The sequence below is a fragment of the Pagrus major genome, chromosome 2, assembly GCF_040436345.1.
Source record: "Pagrus major chromosome 2, Pma_NU_1.0".
Taxonomy (NCBI): Eukaryota; Metazoa; Chordata; class Actinopteri; order Spariformes; family Sparidae; genus Pagrus; species Pagrus major.
In genome coordinates, this window is record NC_133216.1 from 6226940 (window position 1) to 6254738 (window position 27799).

General features: G+C 41.3%; 1 protein-coding gene across 1 annotated transcript; it reads left to right on the plus strand.

The window, feature by feature from the left end:
- The first annotated feature begins 1834 nt into the window (after nt 1-1834).
- Nucleotides 1835-26303, plus strand: yap1 (Yes1 associated transcriptional regulator). Its single transcript, XM_073490637.1, has 8 exons — nt 1835-2537; nt 3647-3882; nt 14844-14962; nt 16189-16302; nt 21386-21552; nt 23916-24043; nt 25229-25341; nt 25463-26303. The coding sequence occupies exons 1-8, from the start codon at nt 2337-2339 to the stop codon at nt 25696-25698; spliced, it is 1314 nt and encodes a 437-aa protein (XP_073346738.1). The 5' UTR covers nt 1835-2336; the 3' UTR covers nt 25699-26303.
- Nucleotides 26304-27799: the final 1496 nt, after the last annotated feature.

Genomic DNA, 27799 nt, shown 5'->3' on the forward strand with positions numbered 1-27799 from the left:
AGCCGCCCTGTCTTCCGTGACCTCGGATTGATTCTGTGAAATGGAGCCCAGGAAATCGTTTCTGCTGATATCCCGCAGCATCAAACCAAACCCCAGTGAGCCTGAGTCGCTTCAGCAGGAAGAAGAGATGTTGACTAAAAGTGACCAAACTCTGCCAAGTGGGTGGTCCCCTCAGGGCTGCCGGGACACTGCAGTCCATCTCTTTAATGTGTCTGAGTGCGTTACAATGATGTGAAAATGACCACTTTCACCCAGACAATGGACATCTCTTGACTGGCAGCATGTGTGCACAGAATGTGCCATTCATAAATCAGAATATGTGGGCATGCAGCACAGTCATTAAGTACTGCACAGACATTACAATGTTCTCAGATAACTGGTGTGAACTATAATCCTTAAATGCCCCTTGAATTACAATTTTTTTTTTAAAATAATAGGACAGATATATATTCCCAGAAGACAGTTACAGGACTATAATTGTGATGCTGGACTGGAATAAATGGCCCTGAATGAACAGGCTAGCGGGAAGTTATTGAATTGGACCTGCTGAATGCTGCGTAATCTTTATTTTGCTCAATTATAAAGTTGCCGAAGTTTCGAAATTACTTTAAAATAAAGAAAATTAAATAAAAAAAACTAGACTTGGGACGTGCATCTGTTTAGAAACATAAGCATGTGTGTGTGACTGGCAGGGGGAAGCGCTTTAATCTGCTCATCGGGGCTTTACAGTGTCTGCGGGTATTTAATGGGGCTTCATAATCATTCATTCAGTAGATGTATGGGAAAAAGAGTTGAAACAGAGCCTCTGTATCCAAAGAGAGTGGATCTTGACAAAATGATTTCTCAATGGAAGAGGGGCCTCATTAGCATAACAATTGTGGGAACTGCATGGATCTACTTTTCATGAGCACTGTAAAAAAAAAAAAAAGCATAGTACCATTTCAGGGAACATACTGATGAGGGAGTGTGGTTTTAAATCATTGTTAGGATCTTTGAGTTGTGAATATGTATGTTGCATCATCATCCAGCCTAAAGACACATGCTCAGAATAAATAAACACATTTAAGTAGTGTACAAATGCAGTAAATTGTAGAAGATTTTACAAGTGTTCCCTAAAACACTTTAAACATAAACTTTTAAAAGCAATTATAAAACGTATTCGTTTTGGCCTAATTCTGTGTTAATTTGAGGTTTTGATACTTCCACACATCTTTCATGTGTATTTTTTAATATGGCTGAATAACTTATAAAACTTGCATCTTCACTGTATTTTTTCTATTTACTTAACACTCTGGCACCTCTACACTTTGGGTTGCAAATGAGCCATAATTCAGTGTTTTCCCAAGTGGGCTCCAGCTGGATAATCAGGCATCAGCAGGGGTCCTTGTAGTATTCAAGTGGTTGCCAACAAAATAATGAATACTTTAATTCAGCAATTGTTGCCCAGATGATTTAATTAATGTGTAAGAATGATCGTTCAGTTATCCCATCGATTATTAAGTAAACAATAACAAGAGTCACCAGATGGAGGCTGTCAGATGAAGGTTAGATGTGAGGGAATTTTAACTTCAAAAATCTGTATTTTTTTGAATACAACTTGGGCCATTTTGGATCGAATTTATTTAATCGAAGTTCATGTTTTTATGTAAACTTTAAAACATATTTATGTTTCGAGGCCCCTGGTCGTCCTCGGGCCCCTGGGCTACACTGACTGTACCTTTAAACACTCTTGTCCCAATTAAAGCGAAGCCCCGCCTCTGGAGCAGACGTCCCATGAGTCATAAAGTTTGATGTCCTGCCCAAAGTTTAGACCCGACTGGAGCAAAAGTTTTTTTCTAGTAAGTGAGCTGCGGAGATTTGTTCTACGAACTATGAATCTTTCTTCTAAGAATATTCATTAACAGCTTCAACTTGGCCGAAGCGCAGGAGGACTTGGACTCTTTGCGTTTGTTGTGTTTTTTCGTGTTTTGTGGCCGCGTCTCCTTTTTTTTTTTTTTTTTTTTTTTTTTGGGAAAAGTTTGGGCCGGACGACAACATAGATTCCAGTGTGGAGTAGATATGCGCTTTGTTATATTCTCAAGTATGCCAGCAAGAAACAACGGGGAAACGCTGTGTTTCACTGCAAATATCGACAGCTAACACACTTTGGAAGAAAATCAAGTCCTCGGCTGTTAAACTTTAGAATGACTCCGGAGAACTTTTACTGACTGTCGTCGAGATTTCCTGCTTTCCTGCTGTGTGAAGAAGAAAAAAAGTTTGGGATTGGCTCGAACTTTTTTGTGAGTTTTCTGAACGCGACTTTTTCGGACACATAAAGTTCGCAGACTTTTGGGACAATGGATCCGAGCCAGCATAACCCTCCTGCCGGACACCAAATCGTCCATGTACGGGGCGACTCAGAGACCGACCTGGAGGCGCTTTTCAACGCCGTGATGAACCCGAAAAACACTATCGTCCCCCCTTCCGTACCCATGAGGATGAGGAAGCTGCCAGACTCCTTCTTCAAACCTCCTGAACCAAAGTCCCATTCCAGACAAGTAAGCCCGCCCTGTCTCTCCTCTGCCCCTTCCCAGAAATCACGACTGAAGCAAGGCCCATCCTGTGGGGGCTCAGGCCTGCAGTATGTGACTGGTACAGTCACTTAGTAGTTACTTTATCCTGCTTAGTAGTTGTTAATGTCCTGTAGGATATTACTGCTGTGCCAGGAGAGGTTTATTTGCGTGTGTAAAATGTGTGTTTTCCCTCCGCTCTAACACATTTCATTACATCAGGACTACATGTGATTAAAACCTCCCAGCAACTTACAAAATCAGTGCTGAAAAGGCCTGTGGGGCCTGTGCGTAAAAGTTAGAAAGTAAACAAAATATCCTCAAAGCCACTTGTTTGGCCTCAGCAGCTGGCTTTATTACTGATTTATGATATTATTACACTGATGAGTGAGTTGTCAGATTGGCTGAACCTACACAGGATAAGTTAACTTGCACGTAGATGTTTTGGTTGGTCACATTCATGGCTGTATATTATTTGACGAGTAGCAAGTCATGTGGAAATAATGAAACAGAGTCTCCAAAACAGAGTGTTCTGTAATGATGACAGAAAGATCTTACGATTGTTGAATTCGTCCTATTTACCCCCTCCCCCTATCCTCCCCCTCTGCCGTCCCCCACAACTGTTGCTTGTGGTCTCTGTGGAGTTTTGTCGTCAGTGCGCATGCGTTGCTGTGCAGCAGAGTCTGTGCTCTCCTCTGTCCCACACAGGCCTTGGATTCCCTCATCCACAGACACAACACTCAAACGTGTGTACATATGCACATGAAAATAAGTTTCTAACATACATGTGGAGTGGTTACAACTGCTGAGAAGTGACTAAAATGTTAAATCAGGTTAAAGTATGTAGACTTTAAGACCACAACAATCTAATCCTTTACAGTGTATGTCCATATAGACAGTTCTTTTATAAATACTAGTTTTGTTGTGACAATTGTATAATGTCCTCTCAAATTAAACAATCATTTATTAAAAGATATCTTTAGGGAGAAATATTTAAACAAGCTCAAATTTTACACAAACCTGATCCTCATCATAACAATGTAGATAGATTTTATTGTTTTGTTTTTGTTATTAATATTTCTCCTCTTCCAACACAGGCCAGCACTGACGCTGGGAGTGGCGGAGCGCTCACACCCCACCATGTCCGTGCACACTCATCCCCGGCCTCCCTGCAGTTGGGAGCCGTTTCTGGTGGCTCCCTGTCTGGCATGCCCCCAGCAAGTCCCTCCCCTCAACATCTCCGTCAGTCTTCTTATGAGATTCCTGATGACGTGCCTCTGCCCCCAGGGTGGGAGATGGCCAAGACCGCCTCTGGCCAGAGATACTTCCTCAAGTGAGTATGCTGGCAACAAGTGTCAACACTGTTTCTTAGATTATACAGTCCTTGGAACCTGGAAAGTTTGCATCAGTTTCAGAAAATGAATGGATGGTTAATTGATGTAATCAATATACTTAAGTGCCCTAGACATATCTATTTCCTACTGTCAACACTTTGACACCTGATGAAGGCTATGTAATGAAATAGTTTTAAAATTAATTGATAAATTCTTGGCCAGACAATAACAGGTGCAAGAAATAAGGTATCTGTGATATCTGTTGTTAAAAACCCAACTATGTTAAACCTTTTATGGAAAATCTGTGTCCTTTCATTTTACCAAATAAGACCAGTCTTTTTATCATATTTCAGAATGCAACAACTCAAGAAGAATCAATGAAATATGTCCAGCCAGCGAAATGGACGTATTCAAATGGGTCAAGACTTACTTAAGATGAAAAAGAAAATGGTCACTGACATGCAGTATACACATAACAAATTATACTTAAGTCTTTTTTAAAATGATAAATTCACCCAAAAATGAGAATTAAGTCATTATCTACTTATACTTCCACTATGAGATGGAAATTCAGGTGAAGTTTTGTAGTTCACAAAACCTTTCTGGAGCTTCAGAGCAAAACAGCGTTGCAGCATTCTCCTAAATAATTTAAGTAGATGTGGACTTGAAACGACAAAAAAAATGTTGAAAAAAACCATCCAAGTGTGTAGGAGCATGAGATCACAAGCTGATTTGAAAAGACGTTATTTACACCTAATGCTGAAATCTTCACTTGAGCTGCTAAGCTAAAAGCGTGAGAGAAATATTTTGTGGACTATAAAATTGAATAGATTATTACTGAATTTAAATTTTTGGTTGAACTTATCCTTTAAGGACAACAGAGATGTAACTGATCCTTTAATGTACATAATATGTCAAATTAAAAGCACAGATTGAAAACTTTTTTTGCAATTCTTAAGAGAAGGAAACAATTTAGCTTCTAGTAATGGCCAAGAAAAGTCCAAGTTAGTAGAGCAGTGGTCTTGAGGTTGGACTCTCATAGTACAGCTCTGTTCGGTGTACATTATGCTGACAATAATTTGCCAATCTTACAGTGCACAATGGTGACCAGTGTGCTCAAAAAGAGACAATTGCAATAGTTAAATTGTAGGTTATTAAATTTGGTGGCCACTGCAAACAAGAGGAGTCTTATGAGGGACTGCTGCTGTATGTAGTGTTCCTTTTCTTGGTCTCAGGTTTCAGTAGAAACAATGGACCATTGTAGCCGCCCCAGACAGCAAAGGACAGACAGCTCTGTAAAACTCATCTGCTAACCAGCAGATCTCTTCCACATTAATGATCCAAAGTAAACTTTTTAATGGTAGGAAGCAGGTATGCCAGAGCCCTTTAGGTCTGTCATTGATTTCATCAGCAACTTTTTGGACTGTGAGGGTTTCCTTCTTTATTCTCCATTACTTTCTTATGTGTTTATTAGTCTTGTGCCTCCACTTTCTGTCATTTTGTGAACAGATTGAATTATTCATAAAAGTGACGTCTTTGTCAACAATTTATGTTAAGATAATCTGCCCATTGTGAAATGTTTTAGTGATGAAATGCTCAGCAGATTGTGTTCAGAGATGATTTGACATTGAAAGTTGCCATTCTTACTCCTATTAAATGCAACATGTTGTCAGTTCTTGGAAATATTACTCTCTGACGTGGGGTCTGAACAAACACGATAGCCTCAAATTTACTAGGATCAAAAAAGAGCTTTCAGTACCAGATGTTTTAAGGTCTCACATCTGGAGAACATCTGGTCTGTTTTGAGGAGGCTCTTCTAAAATTGTACAAAAGGACTGGTGGGGGTAGGAGGGAGTAAAAGCTGTTCTCAGACTATCCCAGGATCACTGCAGTTGTTCAGAAACTGACTACGCTAATGCACTTCTAGACAATGAAGCAATTTTATAAACTCATCTCATCTCATCTCAATTTTATAAACTAAATTTGATAACTAAACTTAAATCTTTTATTTCTTGTAGCTCAAACATTTGTTGCTTTATCAAGTTTTTTTTTGCTGTTTGTAGGAATACGTATAAATTGAAACTGTAAATTTTCCTTGTTATATAACAATTGCGTAATTTTGAGATTAATTTTTTCACTGCTTTTATACGGAAAACAACAGGACTGCTGATTGATTGACTGATTGATTGGTTAACTGTGAGACATAAAATCTAAAATTGCAGCAGTGATACTACACAAGACTCTAAAGACTCTTGACGAGACAAACTTTGTTACAAAACACAACACACTCAAGACTTTTATACTCACCCTACTAGAAGAAATCTGCAGAGACTAAAGTATATTGAAATCTTTATATTGGTCCTTGAATCCTTGCTAAAGGCATAATAAAACATAAAATAAGACAATATGTTCACAGTTTAGGTTTGCACCATATGTCAACAGACCATCTGTCTTTTTAGAAAAAGAGAAACCTACTTTAAATCCCTGCATATTAAACTTTAGCATGTCAAGAATAAATGGCTAAATATTCAGAGCAGATACAGATTATGTGTGTTCACCATGTATTCCAATATCGGAGCATCTCGCTTTCCACTTACAAGGAAAAACAGTTGAGTAGCTCTGTAAAGAAATGTGTCTCCACTGGCATGTTGTACAACTAGACTAAGTGTACTACACAGTGTTTGTGTTCAAGTAAGGAAAACTGGAGGAGACATCTTCCATACACCGCACATCAAAGCTGAGATATTTGATCTGGAATACAGGCGGCCTCGGCAGAGCTGCTGGAAAAGACACTCCCCTATTTATAAACAGGGGTTGTCTGCCTGAGACGTGTTGCAGGAGGGGTGAAGCCGAGCGAGAGTGTATGTGTGTATGTATGTGTGTGAATGTGGGTGGACGGGTGGGGGTGGGGAGTCCGTCAGCAGCTAGCAGAGCTCAGTGGAGAGTGGGGGCTCACATTTCACTCAGGTGACCGCTGTTGTCCTTTAGAGATACATCGACTCAGGGTGAAAGTTTTTTAAGAGAGAATTATTTCTCTTTCCCCCCGTCTGTTGTTCACTGGTACACTAGGATCATACAGTTGGATTTGATTGGTCTCTGTGAATCACAGCAGCCCCGCGGATGCCGATGTCCCACTCCCTTTAAAAGCCAAGCTCCGTTTTGGTATGAATGGAGCCATGGCGCTGTGATGGTGCCTCTTTTGTGTCAATGGAGTTAAATGGCAGCCATGTGGAGATGACTAGAAGAGGGGCCAAGAGAAACTCCGGCCCTCCCTTTGTCCCAGCAGTGAAACAGTGATCTTTATTCAGACCACAGGCCTGTTGAGACTCATGTGAGCCTTCCCAAAATAGACAAATGGTTGACATGAAGTTTAAAGATGGCGGTGAGAGAGGGCTGCGGCTTTCTTAAGAGTTTTACCATGTTCTTAACATCTGAAATGTTCATCGGGGTAGGAGTTTGGTGTAAAATCAAGTATATATATATTATATGTGTATATATAATTTAAAGTGATTGACTTAGTGCAACAGTGCTGACAGCAGAAATAATTAGTAACTCATTTGATTATTCAGTCCCCAGAAATTAATTGCCAATAATTTGATGATCAATACATAATTTAAGTCATTATTCAAGAAAAATGCTCAACTTTATTTGTTTCCAGCTTCTCAATTCTGAGGATTTTCTGCTTTTCTCAGTTTTCTATCGCTCTAAATCTGGATTTCAAGCTTTTCACATTCAAGAAATCACCTCAGGCTCTGGGAAATTGTGATAAAGCATTACAAGATACGAGCAATCTCCTGCGAAAATCTTTAATTTGTTTCGGCTATTACAAAAAAACAAAAGCCGAGAGAGGACTGAGAGAATGTCAACAAAGTCTATTGACCTTTCCTCCTCTTTCTTCCAGCAGTTTGCTGTGGCCTTTGATTTATGACAGCAGGGGCAGGGAGGTTGGGTCACCTTGCTTGGTACTGGGACGGGGGCAGGGCTGGTCTCCAGGGCTGGGTCATAAACTAATGAAGGTTTCTAATTTAGACACACCGGTAAACTAGGAGGGGTAATCACTGTTTCCGGCCGCTTATTAAATGCAGCTTTGAATGAGCTTTTAGTCCGTGGGAAGTCAGCCCTAAGCAGAGGAAAGCTTTGGGGGAGTAGCTATTGTCTGCCCTCAGGGGCAGGTAGAGCTGTGTGTTGATGGACACTTTTGTCTTTTCTCAATTGGATTTTAAACTGTTTTGATGAGCCTGGTTTCCCGCAACCAGAATGGCTGACTTGTGACTTAACAGTGATTGCAGTTGATTAAAGTTATTCACTGTGACCTGATAAGTTAATTTTTACCGTTTTGAATTATAGGATATTGCTAATTTTGTGTTTTTTTTAACCCTGCAAAGCTGCACGTCTGGTGAACCAGGAGATTTAAGCAGGGTGATAAATAGTCGAGCTTCAGTGTACATTATCTGGGGTTTCCTGAACATCTGTTGCACTAAATACAATTCAAAGAGACCTCCTGTTAAAGCAGGAATGATCAAAGCATTTACTTGGACTTTTGTATGCAGTGGATATCTGTGCATTGCTGTTTTGGACTATGAGATTATGTTCGGGATTTCCAGCAGACGGTTGTACCTCCATTGTAATACTAAGCTTGTGTAAAACAGAAATGGTTTGTTCTTGTCTTAAAATCCCCAACATTTTCCTTTTGAGAAAAGAAAAACTACCATTGGCGTATTTTAATTCAGTCCCTTTTAAACTAGAGATTGAACGGCATGTTTTTTTTTCAGTGCAGATACTGATTATAACTAATCAAGGAGTGGAATGGAATGAAGCTAAGTACAATTTACTCAAGTACTGTACTCAAATAATTTTGAGGTATATGTACTTCACTTCAGTATTTCCATTTTCTGCTCATTTATACAAATATTATTTATTAATTAATATTATTAATACTTCATTTATTTGCCATCCGAGCCAACATAGTGCTTTTTTTAAGTTATTCCATCTGCAATCTGGTGGAAAAACAAAAACAAAGCCTTGATTCTGATAATTGTAACAATGCTGAATATCACATCTTCTAGTTGGCCAGGCTGATAATTGATCAATCCTTATTTTAATCATGGCGATACTGGGACTGCTCATCAACATCCACGTGGTTATCAATTTTATTATGAAAAAGAATCAGGAAAAGAACTCAAGTTTATTTTTTTCATGTGTATTTGACAGTCCCACAGTTCATTGTGAGACACAAACAAATGTCGTGGTTAAAAGATGTTTACCTCATGGATGCTGTGTAAAATGTAGTTCTCAGTTACCTGGCCTTCCTTTTTCAATTTGCACCACATTTGTTGTAAAAAAAAAATCTTACCACAGCAGTGTTGACTGTTCATTATCTGAAATGGATTTAGTTTATAGCTTAGTCAACACTAATCTCATACTCAGCATCTTATGTAAACATCATATATAATACATAAATATTTTCATTAACATCTGTTCTCTAATTTGCTTCAACTCTGCATCAAAGTTAAAGTGACAAATACACAAATTGGATTTCAAACTAAGCTGTTATGAACTGAGGCCACTCGGTCAGTCACAAATGGCGCTGGGAAGACTGGGCTGTAAGTCTGCGTGAAGCCCTCATTTGGAGCAACTTTGTGTTTGACAAACTTTTGGTTTATTGACCACACACAGACAAGGCCCTTCCTGTTCAACTGGGGCCTGTCAGCTCAGTACACAAATGGGACTGTGAGAAAGTCAGGCTAGTGTTTACCAAAGTCTTGATGTAACACCTCTGTTCCAGACATCAATGCCTCCACTGTCACTGAGGGCATCTCCACAGAGATGCAGTATCTGAGTGGACCCTCTCAGGTGGAGTTTAGAGTTCCCCAAATGACTCAAACTAAAGCACCTTACAGGAGCTGAATAGCACTTAATTAGCAAAATAAACATTTATTTATATGTTGTCAATTGCTGCACGCTTACATTTGAACTATTTTTAACTATTTAAATATATGTATTTACCCATTAATAACAAGTCAAATCAGTACTTATGCAGTTCAACCAACATAGCCACAGTTTTTACTAAATAAAAATGTGAAACTTTTGAGATCAGACTAAATAATCTCACATGGCACTCCCTAAAGCCACATATAAGTCAATTAGTATTTTGTATTAGTCTTTGAAGATAAGTCAGACCAAACCTTCTGAGCTACACTCAGTCCTGGTACATTGTGAATTAGTTGCTTCGTTAGGAAGTATGGTGATACAAACCCTCCTTCAAAGGGAAACTTAAAGCCACAATAGGGTCACAGAGGTTGCCCCAATAATCTCTCTTGATGATGTCCTGCTGATAGAGGGGCAGCCAGGCATCCCCAGTCAACCAGAGTGGAGGTGGTCATCCTCATCTTAGAGGCCTGATTACATCTGGCCTCCCTCAGTGCACTCTTTAGTCATCGGCTTCAACCACCTTCCAAGCATATACTCCCTGGGTGGAGCCACTGTGGCCTGAGGATCCCATTTTTAACATTTGACAACTCAGCTGTAGGGCGTGTTTCATCATTGCTGTACTCCCCATAGCTTCACTCCCCCATTTTACACCAGTGAAACGCAGCTTTTGACATCTGGCTTTGAGACAATTTCAGTGGAATAAACAGTCAATCTGGCCTCAAATCTCACTTTGATCTGCTGTTTTGGCAGGTAGCAGAGCTTTTTCTGAGACATTTAGACCACAGAGCTGACTTATTTTTGGATAGAACATTCTTCACGAAGCCAGATGTAAACGCCACAGTTTTCATGGGTGTAAACAGACAATGCGAGTGTTAGGAAGTTTGTCATGCCACTGTAATCAGATGAGGTCTGTGAAACAGCAAGTGCAGCATTCAGAGTTCTTCACTTGGATGTCTTTAAGGATGTTGAACCTCTGCTAAGTCCCAGTCTTGTAACATTAAACTACTAAAAGAGAAGTTCTATCTTGAATGATATTAGTATAGTAAAAACAATCCAAGTCGATGGATAGCAGCTTCCGTGTGGTTGTTACTGAACAGAGAAGTTGAACGGCAGATCATTTAAGCAAAGTCAAGTTTAGCCTTTATGCGAAAGGTCCCTCACCCTCCTTCTCAGCAAGACACATATAAATAACGCTGGCACAATAAACGCCACCTTGATAATTGGGCCATCAGTCAAGGAGATGTCAAGTGCTTGGGTGGATCAAGAGTCCTACTCTGTGCTCTGCTAAGCCACAGTCGACCATGATGACAGCTTGAGCAAAAATTAGCAAGTAAAGCTCAACAGTAGAGGCAACCGACTTGATAATGGGTCACGTTTGAACCACATTGCTCTCCTTTCCTGCAGTACCTGGCCATTTACAGAGGGTTTACCTTACCTCAAGAAGGTAATGATGGGTTAGAGTTTTTGTTGGGGATTCACAACAGAATGCTTAATATCCCAGATTGCAGCTATTTCCACGATAATGCAGAGACATTGATTATTTTCACTGTTTAAGCCTGTCGTCGACAGTAGGATTGCAGGTTGGAACACCAAAAAGGTATTCTTCTTTTAAAAACACTAGTGCTTGAATATGAAAGACATGGAGCACTTTTCATGCCTTCTGTGGATTATTTTTAACTGGCTCAGTTCAAGATTCTTGAACCAAGGTGCTATCTAACTAACAAGCGCTCATTTCCACCAATTTTGAGCATAACCAATGTAATCAGGGATGTGTTCTCAAATGGAAGGAGTTGCACAACGCACGTCAACCTGTAGAAAAGGACACGCCTACTTCGGTTTGCACATCAGGTGAAGAAAAACCTGCTTTTTTTGGCTCCAACTTTTTGGCTGAAATGCTTCCAACAGTGAGCAGCAAGTGATGCTTTAAAAATCTAAACCACTTCACAGAAATGGTACAAAGCTCCTGTCTTGTCTCTTGAGGCTTGACAGGTGCCTTTTTAAAGTTATAGTTGGCTCCTTCATGAAGATATTGGCCAGTTTGAATTCAGATCTCTTACAACAGATTCTAATGGTGCCAAGTTTCATTGGCATTTACACAACATTACATTAGCCACAATTCTTCATGAAGACCTGAAAGATATATTTATTTCAAGTTTGGTCTTCTGGTTTTGGCATGTTAGTTTGGACATCACTTCAGAAAACCTATGAACTTTGTTTTGAAACGTAACTGTGCTAGTGTTGACGAGGTCTGATCCACAACCAGTTTGCTCTGTCCACTGCCCTGCCCTCGGGATGGATGTTGGGGGAGGGTGCAATGTCTGTCCTGCTGAGCTTGCCGTGGTGTCAGAGACATGTAAAGACAACACCGAGCAGTTGTGACCGTGGAGGTTGCAGATCATCAGCAATTCCTAACAGCAACTGGTGGCCTCCAGCCGTCCCAACAGTTGCCATGACATTGTTTTGTTTTATGTTTCGCCTACAGGAAGCGGTGTATAGCCCTGGCCATATAGGGTTCAGGGCAGGTTGAGTGAATGGATTATCTTTTAGTTTTAAAACCTGGTGATGAATTACTGGCCCTTGGTAACTCATTTACCAGTTCTCTGACTTCCCACATACAGGCTTTATGAATACAGTGTGGTGCTGACTTGGAAGCCCTCACTGTGTGGATTTTATCACAGGCGTTTTGATTATAATCTCCTCTGTTTTGAACTGAAGCTTTGTTTACATCTGTTTTGATTGATTTGGGGTACAAATGTTAGCCTCCCAAGCTAGGCTTTGATAGAAAACTCAATATTTGTACTTTCATCTGTGCTAAGAGAAGCACAACTTGAGGGGGGCTGGAGAAGAATTTATAATCAGAGATCTTGGAGGCTTTGAGGTTGTATATTTCCATCAGTGTTTTCCAGTCGTAGCCTCTGTGTTCGGCATTGGTGTACCAGGATGTGCAGGCCTCTCATTTACGATAAGTCCTCCCTTCCCTTATCCCAGTGCTCCTCTCCCAGTCTCCTCCCCTGTTCTCCCCTCCCCTCTATAATAAATGTCATAGTTTCCAGAGTGGGAAGGAGGCAGCGAAGGGGGTAGGGCGGGTGCTCGGCGTGTAACAGGACCACAGCAACTCATGCAGCCAATGGAATTCAGAGGGATTGCTTCCGTAGATGTTTTTTTTCTCTTTCACTCTTTTTTTTCTTTTCTGTAGTTGTCTCACCCCGCTCCCTGTGACCCCTCTTTCTCAAGGGGCCCCTCCAATCTGAGCAGTTCCAGCTATTTTGCTTGGTTTGTGGTGTTTGTGTGTGTGTGTGTGTGTGTGTGTATCTGTGTATGTGTGTGTGTGTGTGTATGTGTGTGTGTGTGTGAGGGCTGGGGGGGAGGGTTTGGTAGGGGATTTGGCAGCTCCTTTGATCAGTAAAGCATAAACAAGAGGGGGCTTCAAAATGGGTTGCATTGTGTGGGGGGGAGGAGTGCTGAGTCAGGCCCTCTCGCTCTCTGGCCTGGGACAGAGAGCAGACAGGCAGGCTGGGATTACCGCAGAGGCCAAGAGAAACTCTCTGAATCTCTCACTTCAACCAGCTGTTCCAAAATCTGGGCTAATGGCGCTTTGGGATCAAATTAACAGCGAGTTGTCAAGAATCGCAGTGGGTGGAAGAACACATCCAGAACTGATTACTACAGGGTACAATAGATAGATTGAGGGTAGTATTTACTTGTATTATACATGAACTCTTTGTTTTTGTCATGTGTATTTAAATAAGTTGGCCACTGCTGCACTATAAACACAAGAGTTGTGGCGTTACATAAACAAGCTACATGAGTTTGGAGCCTATTTGTTGGAGGTGAGGGGGGTCCCTTAAATGGGATGTTTCAAAACACAAAAAAAGAACAAGTGAATAGTGGGGTTTTAGGTCGTAGCTCAGTCTGTGCCTTTGTCAAGCAGGTGAAAGCTTTGTAAATGTGGCGCCAGATTGTTAAAGCCCCTGACACTCCACAGTGTCCGAGCCACTTCCAGGAAAAAGGACCCCCTGCGTTGAGCCCTGGGACTGACCCTCCCTCAATAGAGAGGGTCCTGCTCGGGAGAGGAGGGCTTCCTGTATTAGCTTTCCATCTTAATCAAGCAACAAGTACCAACAAAGCACTAATTATCAATGCCTTCACAGAATGCAACACAATGCCCCCTCCCCCGGCCCCAGCTCCTGTCCCAGCAAAGACGAACCATAAAATAGATGGAGCAACATTGTTTTCACGTTACAATAGTTGTTATGAAACCAATCGTGGCCTCTTAGACATTTTAACAAAGAAGCGTTCAGCTTACATATGACAGATAACAGATGTTTGATTTAGTTTTAGTATTCTTCTGTTTGGTTTGTCTTGTAACTCAGGCTGCAACCAATGATTACTGTCATCGTTGATTAATCTGTCAGTTGTTTTCTTGATTAATTGATTAGTTGTTTCATCTTTAGAATGTCTAAAAATGGTGAAAAGTGTTGATTTAAAAAGCCCAGGATGCCCACAACCCAAAGAGATTCAGTTTACTGTCATAGACGACATTTAAGAAGGTGGAATCAGATCATTTAAAAAAGAAATTCCCATGAAGAATTACTCAAACCAATTAACAATTAACAAAATAGTCGACAGCTAATCGATTAGTTGTTGCAGCTCTACCTACAACTTTATTTTAATTCAAAACAAGGTGCAGTTTCTCAATTCTTATTATGACACAATTTAATTATACTGAAAAATATCCCCTTCCAGTCCAAGCTAAGAATGAACTCTTTGTAAATCTATATTGAATTGTGGGCTCAGACTGGATCCAAACAGACACAGCTGAGTTCCTGTAACAGTCATCGTTTACAGAAAGCAGGAGTTACATTCAGAGTTTTCATCAAAAGAGCTTGTTGAAACTGCTCTGAGTCATCTCTTCCTGTATGTGACCTGCTGTTTTGCGTTGATACTGCCCCTGGTTTGAACTTGCTACTGATTACTGTTCGTGGTAATTTTTCTGACTAAAATTTTTGTGTATCTTTTCTCCCATCAGCCACATTGATCAGACCACCACTTGGCAGGATCCTCGCAAAGCCCTGCTCCAGATGAACCAGGCTCCCCCGGCCAGCTCAGTGCCAGTCCAGCAACAGAACCTTATGAACCCAGCCAGTGGTGTGTATTGATTTTGTGATATTTAGTTTCACTATAAAAGCAGCGCATGACGTGTACAGCAGATAATGTTCATGATATTGTGGGTTTTTTCCACATTGCACTCCGAATCACATTTCCTTGAGGTTATTTCTGGGCTTTTCTTTCTTTCCTACAACGTACAGTATAAGTCAGGAGCAGGCGAGTCTAGTTCTTACATGTCACTGAGACTCTGTGTACCTCAGTTCTGTCCATGCAGTTGGAATTTGCCCTAGGTGAGGTAAGGCTGAGGTAGAACGTGACAGGTCCTGTCTGACATGTTTGGGAGCTCCGTGACTCACAGATCACAGAGTTTACTGATGAAGTTTCTGTTTTTCTCAAATCGTCACTGTTCCATCTGGCAACCTACATGGAAATCTAAGACGGCATAAAGACATTTTGAGGAGCAGGCTTGTCTGTTTATCAGAGATTTATTACATTCTCAATAGGTCTGTACCAAATAATTTAAAACTTTGAAGCTTCATCCAAAATACTGAATTCTAAACCAGCATTTGACTGATGCACAGCTTTTTCTTTACACGTCCGTTCATTTTGTCTAAACCCAGTAGTTCTGCACAGTTGCAGTTAAAGGTTAGGCTACGCTAATATTAATGTGACACACCAGAGCGTTGTAAAGTCCAAAACTCTAAATTTAATTCATAAAAAGATAGATGTAATCAACCCTAAAACTTGCAATAATCCTCATTGAGCCTTTCAAAACAACATATTTACTGCAGTCACACTGCTCTCTGCTTGCACACAAAGGGAGGCATGCACCTGTACTACCAGGGTGGTCCTAATGCAGCAGCACTGTAAATGATCCACAGGAACAAAAAGTCTATTTTGACTCAACACTATTATCGTTATTACATAGGTCTTTACCAAAAAAAAATGGTATTCTGTATCGGCATTCGCTCAGCTCTCCATTTAATTCGATTAAACACTTTGTTCTAATTGAAGATTTTGTTCGAAGAATTATATATTTATTTATATTTTTTAGTTTGACGACATCATAAAATATGATGACATTCAAAGCATTATTGGAAAATGTCAATAGAAGCTTTGAATGTGGAAAAAAAAGAATGTCTATAACTACAATACCCTGTAATTAAGCTTAGCTAGTTGCTATATGTTGTGCAGTAAAACAAAGTGTAATCAGTGAGTGAACCACCAGCATCTCTTTAACATTAGTTTTGCATGGCATCCTTCAGGTCCTCTTCCTGATGGCTGGGAACAAGCTATTACATCAGAGGGAGAAATTTACTACATCAACCACAAGAACAAGACCACATCCTGGCTTGACCCACGACTTGACCCACGCTTTGGTGAGTTTGCGATAGATAAAGTTTAGTATTGTTCCTGATTTAAGTATAAACCCATGCATCTGCTATTTATTAAATGAAGTAGCTACTAAAATAATAACAAGGGAGTTAAAAGAGCGGCCTCTGCAGTAAAGACTTTCTTTAACATTTTTGTTACCGCATTTTATTTTCTCCAGTAGAAAGCTCTGGCTTATCGATAAAAGATGTATCTCTAATAGTGAGTTCATTTCTGGATGATTCATTGTTCATTCACCCCACAACATTGTTTTGTAGTGACTAGTCATACCAATGGTTGTTGAAAACAGATTTCACCAAACCCCCACCCTCAAAATCTGCACCTAACCTTTTGTCAGCCATTTTAGTGTTGGAGCAACAGCTGAGTTGGCCATTAATCCCCCAGGCCGGGCTAAAGTTTGACAGTTAGCTTTCAGTGTGTGGTGGCCAGGGTTGGTGAATAAGTGACAGGACCAGGTACATGTGTTGAGATTTCTCTGTGGCCATGGGAATGAGCTAATCCTCCTGCGCTCGGAAGGCTTCCAGAGATGAAGGTTCCTGCTTATGTCACTCTGACTCATTTACGCTTCAGGTGCCGTCCCTTCGTTACAGGCAGCGTTCCCCAGGGAAGCTCACCCTAGTTCACAAAGGCAACATGTGCGAATCAGCACGCTGGCTGTTATCCTGTTAAATGTTAGTGTTACTTTTTATCGAGCCTGGGCACTTAAAGGGCAGTTTTTTCTGTAAGCAATTGTGTGTCCCACTCTGAAGGGAGGCAGGAAAGTTCAAAACAGAGTTGTAAGAGGAGTGGGGCAGCTGGGAAGAGATGGCGGCTCTGATCGGCGAACCTCTTTGAAGATTTGTAAGTCTTGAACACACAAGGCTGCTGGGCCCCTGAGAGCGAGTGAGAGGGAGAAAGAGACCATGTTAACTCATGATGTGCCATTAAACATAATTTTATTCTCCATCCGATAAAATCTTTTCTGTACTCACTTATTCTAAAGGCTCTTAGTTATACATTTAATATCTCTTTTATTGCTCATTCTGCTGTTATGTGTTCTTTGTGATCATTTGAGTTTAGAAATATTTCTTAGTGTTATGCATAAGTGATGGTCTGTGCTTGGTGGACACCAAGTTTTATTCTTTTGTATTTATTTTTTAATCATTTCTTTCACATTTGTGCATAGAAGTGGGCTCCTCAGCTTCAGAAACCTCTATACTGCTGCTATGTAGGTCTCCAATCATAAGCCAGCTGCTTTGATAATGGAGGCTAATTTGAGCTTTGAGAAGAAAAGCAGCAGAGCTCCTTTAACTGAGGGTTGTTGCCGGCTGGCTTTCCCCTGCATGAGGCCCAGTGCAGGCACAACCCCATTCTGCACTAGCTCCAGACAGACTTGAATCTCTGCCAGGCCTCTTTATTCTGTGGTCCAACTCTTAATCTGTTCTAGACCTTTTCAGTCAAAGAACTCCAATGTGAGAGGGGGAGGTGGGGGGCAGGGAGAGGCGAGGCGAAAGGGGAAGAAAGAAAAACGGAGGAACAGAGGGAAAATGCCGACGGGATAAGCATGCATCCTCTTTAAGATCCAAGGAGGTGGTGAACAGGGAACAAGACATGACTGCACTGTGGCTGAGTTCAAAAAGGGGCTGGCCTGTGTGGATATGTTGTTTTCTGTACATACGACTCTGGATGAACAGCAAGGAAAACATGCAAGGAGGATAGTTGAGGGTGCAAAAAGTCAGGTTTCCTCTCAGAGTTTGATGTTCTGCTTTGAAGCCGTTTACCAAACTCATTGCTCGATCATGTCATGTGATGTTTTTCTGCCTCTGCTGTCAGAGTACTTCACCAGAAAAGTGGCATTTTATTCGTGATGTCACCGCAATTAGATACTCATAGTGTGATGAGGCAGCAGTAAGCCAGTTTAAAGGGTCGATTCATATTTTTGAACTTAACCCTAGAAGTATCTATTAATGTGCACAGTGTGGGTTTTATCTGCACGTTTATTTATTTTTGCGTGACAATCTCTACAACTTGTTTTTACCATAAACCTTATTTCAGGTGTCTAACTGAAAGAAAAAAAAAAAAAAAAAAAAAAAAACTAAGACTTCGAGCGATGTAAAACTGGAATCAAGTTCCTTGTATGTGTCCATTCTGATTCGGATGAAGTTGTCCCCATATACCCTCTGGGTGAAAGCCTTCCAGGTGATTTTCACAGAAGTCAGAGGAATAAAAATCTCTTTGAATTCCTTCCGTTTCATCAACAACTTTTAATTTCATTAACTTTCACTGAACAGATAAATCTAACACACCTTCCGATTTTTAACCTGTACTGTGCTGACATAATTCCCAGACTGACAGTCCTACAAAGTTCCCCGACTGACTCAGTTTTTTTCCATCTCCTTGCCATGCAGCACCAGGTCAACACAGGCTAGCTTTACTCAGACTTTACTGTTGTACAAGACGATAAAACAGTGTTTGTCTCACATCCAGACTGTTTCTCCACTTTGCTTATCTCCATGCTAGAAACACAACACCTTCCCAAGGGACCTTTTTTTAAACTTGTTTAATCGACAGCAGACAAATATTTACAAAGCCTTCAAAGGTGCTGTGCCCTGGTCACATAGAGAACTTCCCACTGCTTCCACACCCTCGACTCTACCTGTCACAGGTGATCTTGTGGTGTAATATGCCTGCCAGTGTGATGGTCTGATAAGGGCCTGTGTTGCTGGCTCGTTGTGTTGCAGGGGTGCGTGAAAAAGACAAAAGGCAGACAGCATTAACTTGTCTCTTATCTGCCTGCCCCACCAGCTATCACCGCCCGTATGTGCTGCTGACTTCAAGCACCCCTCCGAACACACACGCACAACACACACACAGTCTTCTAGCCTCTTTTCATGCTATCACTCTGGCCCTGAACTGAACCTGTCCTTCGCTTCCATGTCACCCACAGATGTAATTCACTGCTTTGATATGCTCATTGTTTGGGCATAGTTTCTGCAGGAACATTGGTTACTGTTAGCTGTTTGGTCTGTGAGGGAGTCCTTGACAAGAAACTCTGTCACTGTAAGACTGCATTCGTCAACATACGGTCGAGTGTATTGGTGGATCTCTTTCCAAATGCCCTCCTCACTTTTTGACGCACTCTTTTGCAGAACTCACACCTCAAAGAAATTAAACTTGGGTGTTATTTACATAGTTTGGGCCTGTTTCAATAAGCTTTGATAATATGGCGTACAGCTGGGAACATTATTAGTGCACATTAAATAATGTTACAACAACAACAAACATTAACACATTAGTATTCATACAGTAAATTCAGAGACACTGTCTGTAAACTTTTATGGAAATTTACAGCAGACACTTTAGTCAATAGTTTACAGAAAGCTTTCACTTTATTGTCTAAATGAGTTTGCTGCCTGATTGTCATTTCTTGCCCTGTCAGACCTCCAATTAGTGATGTTGACACAATGCTATTATTTATATAAATAATGGTCAAAACTATTAAAATCAAGAACCAGGTTATTTGAAACCAGATTTTTTTTCCTTTCATGTGTAGCCTTGTGTATCAGTGAATCTTTCTCCACATGCGTCCCCTTACTTTTCAAAGCTCAAAGCTTCAGATCTACAGCTGCTGACATGTGCTGCACCTCTGCCTTGAGAACAGCTGATGGTGCCCTGATGCTGGAGTGATCCAGCCACAAAAGGCCTCAGTATCTGCCAAAGATAAGAAGCAGAGAGAAGTAACACACTCTCCCATGGCTTTCAGTTTGGTGTGTGTGGGAGACAGAGGAGGCGGCGGCGGCTCCATGACTCTGTGTGTGTTTGTGTGCAAGCGTATGTGCTGGGGTGGGGTTGTTGGGGGAGGCAGCGTGGACAGAGGGGGAGGGAGGGAAGGGGAGACGGAAGGCAGGGCAGGGCGGGGCCTGCAGAGCTTCCCAGGGAGAGCCCTGAGCCACGGTTCATTCAGCTCCTGAGATAGTGTAAACAGACAGTGATTGAATGGTGATGAGAAAGGTGCCGGGGCGGGCAGGACAGCACAGAGAGAGGCAGCCCCGCATGAAAATTGTGCCCCCGTCAAGGCTTTGTTTTGGTTGGTGCTTCAAGCGCATAAGCAAACAGCGCTCCTCATTGGTTCCATTACTGTTACACCCCTTGTGGTCCAGCACATTTGCTTCTCTTTCTCTACTACAGTGATAAAACGTGTGACCTACTTTGCATGCATAGATTGCTGCATTGCTGCGCTGCTTTATACTCATGTTTATTAGACCCACCCTCGCTAGAGTAAAGAATAACAAAGATTTCACTGGGGAACAGCTGTGTTTCCAATACACAGTTAGGTTGTTGGCACACATCACAATTACATTTGTTGGTTGAAGGAAGTTTGTAAGTTAAAAGTGTTGCAGAACCTGATGTGGGTCTATTTTAAATGAGTTTCTCAGTTTCTTTTTTACTCATAATGCATTCATAAAATCAGCTGAAGTGGAGCCATCAGGCCAGGGTGAAGGAGGCAGTGAGTCTTGAGGGATAAGCCGTGATTTGTTTAGAAGGAAACGAAACGCACAATGAAAGGATAAGTCATAACTGATGCAATGTACAACACACAACTAACAAAGCCTGTCTTAGTCAGTGAGTGGGAGGGGATCAGGTCTTACAGGAATAGTGGTTGTTTGAGATGCTAGATTGAAAACTTGTGCTGGGACTTCCCTTGTACGACACAACCTGTTGCACTGGCTCCAGTCTTTTACAAGTTCAGCTTGTTGAAAAAAAAAGAAAAAGAAAAACGCTCAGGTTGTCAGTCTTGTTATGCAGTGTTTAAATGCAGCCAAGCATTAAAGGGTGTAGCTGCAGAGACGTTGCGTGTGTTTATAGTCTGCTTAACATCCTATATGCAGTATTTTTTTACATCATTGTTTAAAGCTGCATACATCATATTAGCCTTTTAGACAAAGGAGTCCCATCCCACTTAATTGAGACCCCAAAAATATTTTTGTTAGATTTATGATTTGGAGCCTCACTATGCAAAGTTTAAAATGAGCACTACATATTACTCTGACAGTACTGACTGATTTTAACTCCTATCCGTCTCTCTTGCAGCCCTGAACCAGCAGAGGATCACCCAGAGCGCCCCAGTGAAGCAGGGAGGGCCGCTGCCTCCCAGCCACAGCGTAGTCATGGGAGGCAACAATCAGATGAGACTGCAGCAGATCGAGAAGGAACGGCTGAGACTGAAGCAACAGGAGCTGCTTCGACAGAGACCACAGGTCAGGAGTTAAGAGTTATAAGTCTTTTATAAAGTAATTTAAAGGCTTTAGGGTAATACTGCGGCCTCGTAGAGGATCTTTTAACCTGTATCACAAAGGTCACAAGGTCAATAATTTCAGTATGATGTGTCCATCAGTGTAGCAGCAAGACACTGGACCTGGAACTGCTCGCCAGTTGAATGAGGGTGCCAGCAAAATGTTTATGTTAAACAGGCCTTTACATATGACTCATCATTCACATGTATTGTGTTGGATCTTAAGCCCCTTTGATCAGAATTTATTGTCACACCGCCCTGCAATGAGGTCTGATGAGTCATGTGTGGTAATTTTATCACTTCCTAACGCTGATGTGTCACCGTGTCGCCCACGCAGGGTGGTGCAGCCAAGTCCAGTCGTTTACTAAAGGCCGTGTCATAACACTAGAAACAGAGCTTTATGATTATGAATGAGGGTGCCGGCCACTTTGTTTACCATGCAATACACATGGGTTGTTTAAAGGTCACAGAGTAGGAAATGACCTTAATTTGTACGACAGGGTGTAGTGATGAAATTTGGACTGTCCTTACTCAAAATCCTCAGGGCATATGAAGCGTATACTTGAGTAACCTTGTTGTCAAATTTGTGAAATGTCATATGACGATGAAATCTGGTTTCCATCATGGGGTAGAGGATCTGGTTAGAACTGATTACTTCTGGAGAATCATGATTTCTTAGCCATATCAAGGCTTTAATTTTTTTTCTCTTACTTTTTTTTTAAAGTCTTCATGCATGTAAACAAATCTTTTGGAGCAAACTGGTTATTTCAGTGCTTCCATTTCCTTTTTCCTGTCTTCCTGATTGATTTCCCTTGATCTGTGTGCAATGAATATGTAGCAGTAGTTTAACAAGTAGCTTAAACTTTAATGATACATCATACAATAATTCGTATTAATCTAAACCTGCATACAACTCATAACTAAAGCTCTCGGATAAATGCAGTGAAGGTATAAAGTACAATATTTGCCTCTGAGATGTAGTGAAATAGAAGTATAAAGTATAAAAAGATGAAAATAGAAGAAGCTGCATGTAATCTAATAATCTGCCTCCAATTATGTCACTCAGTGGCTAAGTTGCATTGTGGGTAATGTAGTTGTAGGTTTTGAAAAGGAAAAATGTGCGGAATTCATATACATACTTTTTAAAACCTGCCGCCTACATTACCCACAATGCAACTTAACCATTGAGTGACACCACTGGAGGCTATTTATCAGATTACATGAGCTTCCTCTGGAGCCACAAAAGGCTCACATATGCAGTAGTACTCCCTGTAAACACACTTTAATGTGTAAAATTTGGGAGTGCAGACCAGACTGTATACATTTAAATAGCGCCTCCATCCGACCATTAAATAGATTCCAGTAAACTTTCTAATTCCTGCAACTTTCCAGATACAATATGTTTGGAATATAATGTGTTTGCAAATATAGAGTAGCGTGATTATAGTAGGAAATTGTGCAATCAAGCAGACTATGTGCTTGTGTAGGGAGTTCAACTTTGGGTCAATACTTGCCACGCCTAAATGTATTCCACATGGCAAGATGTACGATGAAGAATGGGTGTCGATGTATGGGACTGGCTGGTGGCAGACGAGTGCTGACGCTGCTTGGTCATGCACAGAAAGAAAACCATAAAGGTTGTTTACAGTACACAGCCCTCATAATCCCTCCTAATCAGAACCAGATTGTTTACGTGTGTGCATGGGATTCTGGTTTAAATTCTCCAGAAGGAACACGTTCAAGTTTTACTGAAATAAAGAGAAAGACGCAAAAAACAACAGATAACTTTATAAAGGGTTAATAAAAGCCTTTATTCATCCTTGTGCCTGAGGGAACATTGTGTCCACTTTTCCTCAACCACAACCAATAAAAGCTTCTACCACCACTTAGGGTGTCTAGCAGCTACTTTACACCCTTACTAAAAAAAAAAATGAACATCCCATTGGCTGTCATCAGTGACCCTGTAAAAGTTTAATGACTTAAAAACTGTGACACGAGTCAAATCATTCCACCTTCCTGTTCAAGGACTTTGAGGGAAGGAGGTGAAAAAAAAGAGCATGACTTCATATCCGCAGCCTTATCTGATACAGCATGTGTAGAAAACAATTGTCTCCAACTGTGGTCGCCCCCTCATGTAATCTGACACCGTGTATGGGGAGAAATGGAGAGCACCATGTTGGCAGTATGTGTGCTTAATTTAACATTTTACGCTGCAGAGCAGCAGGGATATAAGGCAGTTCTGACATGTTTTCATGAAGCTGTGTGCAATTAGAGGTCAGGGGTGGGGTTGATTGTGTTGTTCATGAGTTTTGTGCTTTATCGTCACAGGAACTCGCTCTGAGAAATCAGCTGCCTACCAGTATGGATCAAGATGGCGGCACAAACCCTGTGTCCTCCCCTATGGCCCAAGATGCCCGGACCATGACCGCCAACAGCTCTGACCCATTCCTCAACAGGTTGGTTTCATACAGAGGCCAGAGCGAATGGAGGAAATGTTCCCCTTGTACAGTAGAATGCAGTTGCAGCTCATTGACGTCATGGCGAGGGCTCCCATTCTGGTTCAGCTCGTCAGACTTTATGTATCCTGTCTGAGGGAATCTGTGTGCTCGGATGTTGAGTTTGAGCTCTGGTGAGAGCTCCCCGAGTTACACAAGTAGTAAAAACAGAGGGACAATCTCTGGGCTTAACCCTCTTCACATGGTAATGACTCATTCAGAGCAGCAGGTCTGGGCTGGAGATAACTGCACAATGATGACCTCTGGTGTACAGCTGCAGCAATAAAGGGGAATCAGAACCTAAATGGTGGTGTAACCTGTGACAAATGTATAAAACTGCACTTTATTCAGCTTCCACAACATGAATAGATAAAAGATTTCAAAAAAACAAAACACTTGAACTAACTGGACTTTAAATTTAGATCTGAAAAAAGCAGCGATTAGAAGGTTACTGGAGTTTCTTCTATCTGTGAATGCTGCTCCATGGCATTCTGGGAAATCATGGGGTAGCAGCCCCAGCTCTGGTTCTTCTGTGAGGAAAGAGCTGAATAGCAAGCAGGCCATGAGAACATGTGGTCCAGTCAGTCGACAGGCCAACCTAATCTCCCCTCCTCCCCCTGTTGCCTCCACTCCTCTGCTCTTACAATGGCCTCATTCATCCTGCCTCTGCCATACTCTGCCTACATATTTTTCCTCTGCTAATTAGTATAGGCTTGTCAAATGTCTTCTCTCTGCCTCTTTGTCTCTCTGTTGCCCGATTCACCATTGCTCTTTTTCCTATGTTCTGCGATAGAGAGCGAAAAAGTGTTACGTTGGGTTTCACTGTGGATTAGCCACCGCAAAATTCACTGAGAGTCATTCACATGGATAGAAGTGTTCAAACGAGGATGTATGCAGAAAGTCCCCGAGGGAATTAAGGCCACACTGTTACTTTTAATAACCGAGTGTGTTTGCTTTGTCGGTTCAGTTAATTGGATTCATGCAGTTCAGTTTCAAAGCAGAGTTAAGTGAGGGTCATTAAGGTCATCCTGAAACTCTGCAGAGACAAAAAGCTTTTTATTTCCTTCAGCTGGATGGAAGTCATAATGTTTATTAGCGATGGTGCAGAGTTTACAACCCAGATTTCTTTTTCTTTTCTGTTTTCAGCGGGACCTACCACTCCAGGGATGAGAGCACAGACAGCGGCTTGAGTATGAGCAGCTACAGCGTCCCTCGCACTCCAGATGACTTCCTCAACAGTGTGGATGAGATGGACACAGGTGAGGCAGGAAGAAAGAGAAACTTTGAGACGGTTTGGTCTCTCTTTGATTGTTGATTGGATATGAAATAGGTCTTAAGTTTTGTTTTGTTTTTAAGTCAAGTTTTTTTCTTGTTCATCAGGGGACCCTCTTCCACCCTCCATGGCAACACAGCCCAGTCGTTTCCCTGACTACCTGGACACCATACCTGGAACAGACGTGGACCTGGGCACCCTAGAGGGCGAGAGCATGGCGGTGGAGGGCGAGGAGCTGATGCCCAGTCTGCAGGAGGCCCTGAGCTCCGACATCCTCAACGACATGGAGTCCGTGCTGGCAGCTACCAGGATCGACAAGGAGAGCTTCCTCACATGGTTATAGAAGACGCGAGCAGTGCGCTCCTTCCTCCTCTGCCTACACTCTGAACTGCTGCCTGCTCTAATCTGTGAAGGATTCATAGATGCTTTTACAAGACATTTCAGCGAGCGTCTCTGGACTTCTGTCTTTGTCTTGGCGTGTAAGGCCAACCCTCTTTTGAGGCAGTATTCTTTTCACTGGTGTGTTATCTCTTTATTTTGTCTGTGTCTTCAAGGCTGGCCCATGAACAGACAATTACGCAAGGGTCCCCAAATCTTTCACCGGTCTGTCAGTGAATCTAGGGCATCTTTACCTAGAGCAGGGGTCACTCCTTCCCCTGGTCCCCCTCATAGCTGAGCTGGGCGGGTGCATGTACTCTCCTGCCTCTTTCTCTTGCAATATAGTGTGAAGCAGCGCTACTTTACTGTATTTGGGACTATTTCATCTAGCTTGAGTAGCTTTATATTTGGCCTTGTGAGGTTTTATTCTTTTGTTGTTTGTTTTCAACAAGCCTGAGAAACCAAAAATGATGTATTTGAAGCATAAAGAACAATACTGATTTGGAGTAAAGGTAACGTGAGGCCCAGTTTGAACATGTTGGCTTTGCTTGGGGGGGGGGGGGGGGGGGGGGAGCCTGGGGACCGACTACATTGCTGCTTGGCTGTGCCAGCAAGTCTAAGTTAATCCTTTGATAGATCAAGTGCCTTCAGTTGTATTTTTTGAGACGCGAGCAACACGAACAATTACTACGTTTCTGTAACGCAGCAATAAGCATTAGGCTGTATTCGCTAACATCAGCCACACTTTCCTCTACCTAATGTTCAATAATCAAAAATGTATTTTTGTTTTATAAACACATTATAAGGGGATTTAGGGATTTCTCTTTGGTTTTTTTAAATCCTAACTTCTTTGTATCTCAGTCTTATCCAAGCCTAAATCATGATTCATTCTTTGTTTTATCCTTTTAGTATTCTTTTATTTTTAGGTTACTACATATGTATGATAGCTTAGATCAAAAAGGCATTTTGCTTGTTTTTAACTTCTTTCATAGATGAATATAATACATTTGTAACAGGGTCGACTGTTATCACATCACTTCACCAAGATGAAGCCTGCCAAGACTGCAGATTGAGTTTTGGCTCTTCTTTTTTTTTTTTTTTTTTTTTTTTTTTTTTTAACCATTTAGCTGATTCTCTTCTCGTCTCTGATTTTACTATATACATATTAGTGTTATTGTTTATTTGTTGATCACATGCAGCTTTTACTATCTTTCCTAAACATTAACCAAAAAGGCAAATCTCTCGGCTAAACAGAAACTATAGCTCTTTGATCAATTTGTGACAACGTTCAGTATACAAGAGTTACAATGTGTGATTCTAAGGGTTAGACAGCTAAGACAAGTTCAAGCAGGTTTAAGAGTCATGTTGAGGGGGGTAGTGTAGAAGGCCAGGGTTTGACTGACGGCGGTGAGTTACGCAGATTGTTGAATTTTTTTTTGTGAAATAATCAAGAAACAATCAGTTATTATCTCAGTCAGGAATTGTTGTGGCGGATTCCAAAGATGTTTTTGTAATGACGCTAACACTTATTTTTGCTTCCATTTTCACACAGAGTCCAGAAAACGGTATGATTTGTAAATCAGCCTCTGTATGAACACACTGTATAAGCTAATGAGAAAATGATGTAGGTTTTTAAGTGTTAATGGACAGGTCTGAATAGGTCTAGCTGAGAGATTCTTTTAATTTTTTTAGACAAAGGTGGTTGTTTTGAGTGACTAACCCTGAGATTTAAGGATGAGGTTTCAGAACAGAGAAGCAAGTGATTCTTTAAGCGCTCACATGTTTACATTCTCTACGAGTAAGAAACTGCTACAGCAGCGATGGAGACAACACACTGACAACCCTCTCATAATCACATTATTTTGATGTTTACAGCATGAATACATCATTGCATTACTGCAGTAATCTTTGAATAATCAGCCGACCATGCACGCCCTTGGTGGAGGACTTGCAGGATGTCACACTGATTCTGTTGCCAACCAATACTTAATTGGTAGCATTAACTTGATGGAACAATTTTTTTTTTTTTTTTTTTTAGATCAGAGAACATGAACATTTTTTTATTC